Source organism: Daucus carota, chromosome 8 (assembly GCF_001625215.2).
Source record: "Daucus carota subsp. sativus chromosome 8, DH1 v3.0, whole genome shotgun sequence".
Lineage (NCBI taxonomy): Eukaryota > Viridiplantae > Streptophyta > Magnoliopsida > Apiales > Apiaceae > Daucus > Daucus carota.
In genome coordinates, this window is record NC_030388.2 from 22,996,133 (window position 1) to 23,005,178 (window position 9,046).

The window sequence follows — 9,046 nt, forward strand, 5'->3', positions numbered from 1 at the left end:
GAAATAATATTTTCCGATTTTTGAATTTTTTTTTTAAAATAACCCATATGGGTCGCTCTTTCAAAGGGCGACCCATATGGAAATATGGCAGCATGGGTCTCTCTTTGAAAGAGCGACCCCAACGGGGTTTTTTGTGTTTGGGTCGCTCTTTCAAAGCGCGACCCTTACTGGAAATTCTTTTTGGTTTGGGTCGCGTTTTCTCCCCTCATTTAGACTGGTTAGTTTTGAAAGCTCGAAAAAAAACTGGTTAGTTTTGAAAAGTGGTTGAATAAATTGGTTAGAAATGAGAGGGAGCCGCCCCCTTTGTTATCTCTCTCGTGTTGTCTCCTCATTCGTCCACGTCTTTTACACAGCTAACATGCCCTACACGTGTACCTCATCACCCTTCTCAATCCTCTCATCCAACGGCCACCATCGCATCTCTCGTATTCAGAGTCTCTACGTCACACCAACTGCCTGCCCAGGACGGTGCGGGCACCTGCCCTCCCTGCCCGTCTCTCTTTACTTATATATTTTCATCTCTACAATCTCTCTCACTTCTTCATTTCATTTCATCTCGATTTCGCTTGATTTAATTATTAATCTTCGAACGATTAAATTGGATTTTATTTTTTTATTTCTCTGAGCAGATTTTCAGAGCTTGTTTTGTTTTGTTTTGTTTGTGTGAGTGTTATTAATGGCGAGTGTGTGCTATGGGGGAGAAACCAAGACGTCTACACCAGTAGAGCCGAGCTCTAAGTCGGCGAGGAAGAGGCGAATGGAGATTCACCAGTTCAATTTTGTTCCGGCGGATGTGGCGGTTATGTCGCCGGAGAGTGGCCGGAAAAGCCAGAAGCGGGAGGCGTCTAGTTTGGACGCGAATTCTCGGGAAGCGGAAGCTGAGGAGTTCCAGAAAAAATGTTTGAATGTGCTTGAATCGGACTCGGAAGGATCTAAATCGGATCCTGAGGTCAAATCGGCGGGTCCGAAGTTTGGATTAACGTCTGTTTGTGGACAGAGGCGTGATATGGAAGATGCGGTGGCGATTCATCCGTCGTTCTCCGGTGGAAGTCACTTTTACGGCGTTTACGACGGTCACGGCTGCTCACATGTAATTAAATTAATATAAAATTCGATTTGATTCGTCAAATTTGCTTAAATTTAATTTAATTTGTGCATGTATACGTTGTTAATTGAATTGAATTTGATTTGATTTGTGTAGGTTGCGATGAAGTGCAAAGAGCGAATGCACGAGATTGTGAAGCACGAAGTCGAGAATCGAACCAACGAAGAGGAGTGGCTCGAAACAATGACGAAGAGCTTCTCGAAAATGGACGAAGAAGTCACTGAATGGAGCCGAAATTCTGGACAGTTAAGTCCTAACTGTCGCTGCGAGCTTCAAACTCCTCAGTGTGACGCTGTTGGATCAACCGCTGTTGTTGCGCTTGTGACCGAGGACAAAATTATCGTGTCGAATTGCGGTGATTCGCGTGCGGTGATTTGCCGTGGTGGCGTTGTCACTCCTCTGTCTAATGATCATAAGGTGATTAGATCTGAAGTTTTGTTAGCAGAATTCGTTTGATAATTGAGATTTTACGAGATCTGATTTTATTTGTTGTTTCTTCGATTTTGTAGCCTGATAGACCGGACGAGTTGAAACGGATTGAGGATTCTGGCGGACGTGTTATATACTGGGATGGTGCTCGTGTTCTCGGCGTTTTGGCCATGTCTAGAGCAATCGGTACGTTTAGCAACAAAAATTGCACATATGCTTTTGTTACATGCTGAGAATTTGACTAAATCTGATAATTTTTACCATCATTATAATTTACACTTGATGATTTGTATCGTTAAAAGTTAGAACCAGTGACCTGATATCTCAGTTCTAAAAATTACGAGCTAAGTAGCTCGCCGAACTGATTAAATATCCGATTATTTGTCAAAAAAAATATCCGATTATTTAATTAATTCGCTGTTATTCCTCGCATGTAGACTCCGATTCCGGTTTTTACAGCACTACTTAATATAAGGAATTTCAAATTCGGAGATCTAATTAACATGTGTTTGTTTTGTCAGGTGATAATTATTTGAAGCCCTATGTGATCTCAGAACCGGAAGTAACCGTGATAGATCGAACCCCTGAGGACGAGTGTCTCGTATTAGCGAGCGACGGACTCTGGGACGTGGTGTCCAACGAGACCGCTTGCGGCGTGGCCCGAATGTGTCTAAGCGCCAAGAAGCCGAAGTCGCCGCCGCGGACACCAGGGAACGAAATAAGCGTATCCGCGGCGTGTGAGAGCTCTGATAAGGCATGCTCCGACGCATCAATTCTGTTGACCAAATTAGCCCTGGCGAGGCACACTGCAGATAATGTCAGTGTTGTGGTGGTGGATTTGAGGAAAGATTTGTAGCGAACATTGCAATTTAGTTTCGTTAATCAAAGAAAATTAAAATTAAGTTGACACCAGATAGAATGATATATCAGGACTTGGAGCGGGTACAAGTGATAGTTTTGGAGGCATTGAAAAATTGTTGAAAAGTATAAGAGCAAGTCCAAGAGTGCCCTAAATTGATGTCCTAAATCAAAATTTAAGGCATTTGAAGCAAAATGGTGCTCCAACAATGTCCTAGTGGTGCCTTAAAACACTAGGACATCTAACAAAAGCCTTATTTTTGAGGCACAATCATGCAATGCCCTAAACCAATTCTAGCAATAAAATATTAGCTTATTCTCATTCCAACACATCTCTCTCCTATCTTCTTTTCATTTCCCTCCAACAATAATTCAAATATATTATTACTTTAATAATAAGGCATAATAATAAGGCATATTGTTGGAGTTGGTATACTAAAATGATGTCCTAAATCACTAGGACACAATTTTTTATTATATTTATAGGGCATTGGCTAGGACATTGTTGGACTTGCTCTAAGTACTAGTCGAACACGATGCCTTGAATGCCATGCATTTGTATCTGTATCTAGCTTTAGATCAAGATCTGGTTGTTGAAAAAGTACATATATATGAAATCAATTCAGACACCTCAAAGATTGTTTGATTCATTTCCAAGTTTCGTATTTCAGTGGAACATGTGATCTTGATGGAGCAATCGAATCGTAGTGTAAATTTAGTATTCTATCTGTTTTTGTTTTTTTTATATGACGCTTTGATTTTTGGCACACACTTTTAGGATTAATTATCAAATTAGACACTCACTTCACATCAATATATCATCCGGAGCACTCTCGAATTTTCGTTCTCATTTGAAACACTGTTTTCAGAAATTGTATCAGTCTTAAAAATAAAAAGTTAAATTTGAAAACAAATTGACAGTTTGAGATGTGTTACTCATGGGGATTTAACACAGTAGGCTATAAAGATTATGTAGGTACAATTAATTGAATTTTCGCATCCAAAAAATGGGCAAAATTGATGGTGGAAGAGATGGGTTATGAAGAACCCTAATAATACATATATAGCCATTTTTTGGATGCGGAAATTCAATTAATTGTACCTACATAATCTCTATAGCCTACTGTGTTAAATCCCCATGAGTAACACATCTCAAACTGTCAATTTGTTTTCGAATTTAACTTTTTACTTTTAAGACTGATACAATTTCTGAAAACAGTGTTTCAAATGAGACCGAAAATTCGAGAGTGCCCTGGATGATATATTGATGTGAAGCGAGTGCCCAATTTGATAATTAACCCCACACTTTTAAGTGCTTTGACCTGGTAGTTTAAAAATATTATTTTTTGAATTTTCTTTTTCTGAATAAAATTTATGATTATATATTATTATTCAGAAAAAGAAATTTGAAAAAATAATATTTTAAACTACCGGTCAAAGCACTTAAAAGTGTGTGCCAAAAATTAAAGCGTCATATAAAATAAAAAGCGCAAATCGGTCCTAAGCGGTGAGGTGACCTTCTAGCGCTTAAGCGGATAAGCGGACGCTTAAGCGGAATTTTAAGCGGGTGATTAAGCGGATTAATAATATATATTTAAAATTTTATATATAATAATATTAAATATATAATTAAAATTATAAAATAATTAAGTAATAAGAATTTAAACATAAAATGTTTTTGATAAAAAAAAATATTTTTAATATTTTATTATAATCTTCATAATATTTATAAAAAAATATTTGTATTTAAATATAAAAAATTAGCAAGTCAAAATCATTCTGACCGCTTAATCCGCTTAATGTCCGCTTAATCCGCTTAACAGGCCGCTTAATGTTAAAAAACGCTTAATCTCCCGCTTAATGTAAAATCGAAGCGTTTTACCCTCCAGTTCCGCTTAAGCGCCCGCTTAGACGGCCGCTTAATGCGCTTTTTAGAACACTGAAAAAAACAGAGGGAGTAGTAGTACTGATCAGGACGGTTGCAAACAGCAACATAATATCTGATTAATTCTTAAATATATTAAAAGGTTTTTTTATTAATTTATTAGACTAATACTTAAATATTTTTAGGAAAATATTTTATTAATTTATCGATTATGGATCATATTTTGAGTGAACTAAAAATTTCAGGATTATAATATGTGATGTATCACAGATAAATTCTGTAATGATTGATGACTCAAACGGTTAATTTAAATTATCAAATTTTACAGTCGTGACAGCTAGAATTATATAGTCATGAGAGCACTTTATGTTAGAATATAAGATACTGGAAAGGGCCATTCTCTAACACCTTGAGATTTTAGAGTAACTGGTTCCTTGACATGGTATCAGAGCCAGGTTGGCAGAGGACTCAGGTTCGATCCCTGCCACCCCCAATATTCTCACAATTTATAGTGGCACGAATGGCAAATTAATGCTCCAAAGATGAAGGTTCGATCCCTGCCACCCCCAATATTCTCACAATTTATAGTGGCACGAATGGCAAATTAATGCTCCAAAGATGAGCGCCCGTGATCCACTCTTTGATCCATAAATAGGCTCTCACACTTTATACCGGTCTTCTGTACGAGTCTTCTAAAAATCATAAAATCGCAACAGCCTTCGGAAAATCGAATCGGATGATTCAGATGAGTTATTCGGATTTCGACAATTCGAGTTTACATTGAGATACCGATATAACTCTTGACACTTAATCAAATTTTGAGCCTGGTTAAAAATAGTTCACAACAAAAAATCTCGTATGCGCATCTGGACTGATAATTAGGTAACATAACAATACTTCGGAGGATCAAAGATTTCATAGAAACAGGGATTTTGAAAAATCAATAACTTTGGGTATCATATTTCAAATTTTGGAGTACAGATTATTTTTTGATATCTCCTCAACAGAAATTCAGGATTAATAATATAAGGTATCCTTATAGGCAGTGGCGGAACTAGAAATTCATGTAAGGAGGGGCGACATATAAATAATATATTATTATAATGATCTAACTTTCATTTTGCATGACAATTTATACTATTAATTAATCGACCTGTTTATATTTCAGTTTGTTTATGTTTTACTATGTGAATATAGTAGTGAGCCTGGGTCAGTTTTAATGGACCAATGAGTTTGGCTATACTTCTTAATATTTAAGCAGGGCAGCAAACAACTATCCACAAAAATAGACCTATAAAAAATTTGATTAAGCAGGGTCAGCGGACCCTCCAGTCACATGGCTGCTTCCGCCCCTGCTTATAGGACTTCCCAGGATTAGTAACTCCAGATAGTGTAATACTAATATTTGGTCTCATGTCTAAAATAGTTTGCTCAAAAATTTCTTGATTGATCTATGATAGCATTTTGAGTGGGTCGAAATTAAGAAACTAAGTTATCACCAAAGTTTGACGTGCAATCTCAAGATGCCTTGTCGCGAGCCAAGGTGTTTACGTGTCAGGCATCGGTGAGAATATGATGAATGTTAGAACTTGTTGCACTAATTCTAACAGACAATTTTAAACGGGACTTTAAGCAAACATTGGAACGGGACTTAAAGCAAGCATCTGAATGACTCCTCCAAGATGCTAGCATACAAGTTTATTTATTTTAAACTTTAGCAATTATGATTTTAGAAATCAGAAATCATGACTAATCAGTTAATCTGTCGTTCCAGAATTTTATTGAAATTTTTTAGATAAATCAAATTTTTTAATCAATTCAGAATATAATCGATTAATTGGTAAAAAATTAATAACTTATTCACAGGTTAATCAATTTTCTTTTAATAAATTATGAATTTTTCGAACACTTCACGGAACAAAATAGAAATATTAAATATACCGGGAGATGCGTCTGTGTGGATTTTTCCAAGCCTCGGATGATATTTTGTTTTGAATTATATCATATATCTAAACCTTTATGTACACGTAAATCCTCCTACATATTATAGTTATCTTTTAGAGAATTATAATATTGATCCATTACAAGTATGGTGGAGGAAGAACAAGATTAAAGAAAGTTTATTCTCGCTAACCCTTCTTAATATTTTGATTATAAATTACTAACTCTTGATAATGACTCTGTAATTATTATAAAATAATCACTAGTGTCAAAGATTAATGTGTACTTAGCTCAACAACGAACAACTACAACAAATTAGAAAACTGCTTTGCTAGAATTAGCAAGTGGTATTTATTTTGGTTAGTTATTGACTTCGTCACTAGCTAAAGCAGAATAGCAGATGCTTTCTCTATCCGGGAAGTTGACGGTTCACAAATTTCAATTTTGCCTAAATTTGAATATATTAGGATATTTACGACTAATCACCTTAAAATTGATAATAATTCTGATTTCAAACTCCCATGAAAGAAACCATGATTCAAGAGTATTATGATATTCAATCATATATCAATAAATATTATTTTATATATTCATTATATAATTTTTTATGTATAATAGCCTTTAACCCGTGCGAAGCACGGGCGGGTATATAGTTCGTAATTTATTATTTGTGAATTTAAATTTTAACATCATGTTATTTCAATGCTCTTATAAAATGTAGTTCCGTAACTTATTTTTGAGATTTTGTTTTTCTGAATAAAAATATAACATCCAAACTTTAATTCAGAAAAAGAAAATTTCAAAAATAAATTACACAACTAAACTTTACAGAAGCATTAAAATCCGTGCCGCGTCCCCGTCCCCCAATGTATACTACTCAGGGGGATGGAGGGAGTAGTATTTTAGTATTAGTGGATTAAATTTTAATTAAATTATATTATTCAACTGATTATATTTTCTCCCGATTACTTTAAAATGGACAAACCCTAATAAATATATATGTCAGGATTTTAGTACATTTAATCCGAATTTAGTACACGTAGATTTAAAAATAAAAAAAATTAGAAAATTCAAATCTTTTCTAAACATAGCCCATCGTGTAATACCTTTCGAATTTCAACGTAATTTTGTGATCTTAGTTTTTTTGACAACAATAACTTTTAAGAGTTATATGAAGGTTCTTATTAAAAAAAGTTATTCAAAATTGTATATTTATAATTTTATTTATAACATCATTATAATTTTTTAATGGAATTTTATATGATAATGAATTTTTATAATTTTATTTATAACATCATTATAATTTTTTAATGAAATTTTATATGATAATGAATTGTTATGAGTTTTTTTAGTATTTGAAACTGTTTAACAATATAATACTAATAGACTCCACATTTGTAGACTTGTAGTACCAAAAGGAGACTACCAAACCAAAAAATAATAGACTCCATATTTGTAGATTTGTAGTACCAAAAGGAGACTACCAAACCAAAAAATATAACTAAAATCTTGGAATACAAATTATACCCATGTTGGCTTATTATAATATAGTATAGATATGTAGTTGTCAAAAAAATTGTACCTAAATATTACTCTTTCTATTCCATGGGTTGTTTATATTGGGGGTGAGGTTTTGTATACATTTTGAGATACTTATGAAATATAATTTTATAAATTATATTTAAAAAAATTGTTATAAAATTTTTTATGTTTAAATATTTATGTAAAAACCAAAAATTTAAAAAATAAATTAGGAATCTACATTTATATGTATCTTAAAATTCGTGTCAAAACAATGAAAAAGAATTTATAAAAAAAAAGAGAAATGAAACTATATCTTACGAGAGGATTGAAATAAATTATAAACTATATCTTACGAGAACGAGAGCATTAAAAATGCTTGTCGAACAATAAAAAATTATATAAAACTGAATGTAATGGAAGAAATATCTTTTACCTCTTATCATGGCAAAAAGTCGAATATTAAAATATATTATAATAATAAAAATATCATGTATACAAATACATACTTTACATGATTGATACGATACGGTTTGATTCTAACAACAAGAAATTAGATTTTATTCGGGATATGATTGAAACGTGCAATTTAAGAGTGTCTTGGAATAAAATAATAGAAGACATGAATGAAAATAATGGGACCTCGAAAATGAGAGCTAAAAGAGATGGATAACTAAGGAGTTTCAGTGGGCGGTATTAGCATTGTGGTTTGGTCCACCCCCGGTTTTGAACTGGGCCACGGGCCCACCTTAAATAGCTGTTGATGAGATGACGTGAACAAAAGGCGGCCCAACTTATCAGATCGTGTTTAGTACTATGCTACGTGTACAGCCCAAGTTATGTCATCACCATCTCTGCTAGCTGGACTCCAACGACTTTTTCCGCTTTGGTCACTCTTGTCAAATTGTCTTACGTTCCGTATTAAATCATAGAAATTGCTCGGTTGAAGCAGGTACGGCAGAGCAAAACCGAACCGGAACTGAGTAACCAAATCGAACCATTATTTATTTACGTAATAAAATTTTAATGATGTTTATAGATTCGATTTCATATAGTTTAATCAATTTTAATTTACACTAAAATTAATTATGAATATGTAGTACATCTCATTTATAATAGTTGAGCAAAAAATATATCAAAGAAAACAATTAGTTTAAATGTTTAAATATTATAATCAAATTTTTATTAGTCAATCAGAAAAAGTTTATTGATTTAGTTAATTTACACAAACTATCATATACTTAAATAATATAGTAATGCTACGTGTCTCAAAAATATACTAGTGTACGTAGTTAATCAATTCCTGT

At 33.6% G+C, this 9,046-nt stretch overlaps 1 protein-coding gene across 1 annotated transcript; it reads left to right on the plus strand.

Annotated features, from left to right (window-relative positions):
- The first annotated feature begins 537 nt into the window (after positions 1-537).
- Positions 538-3,049, plus strand: LOC108200052 (protein phosphatase 2C 37). The gene is made up of 4 exons (XM_017368110.2): positions 538-1,090; positions 1,202-1,522; positions 1,615-1,720; positions 2,056-3,049. Exons 1-4 carry the CDS (start codon positions 677-679, stop codon positions 2,388-2,390), a joined length of 1,176 nt encoding a protein of 391 aa, XP_017223599.1. The 5' UTR covers positions 538-676; the 3' UTR covers positions 2,391-3,049.
- Positions 3,050-9,046: the final 5,997 nt, after the last annotated feature.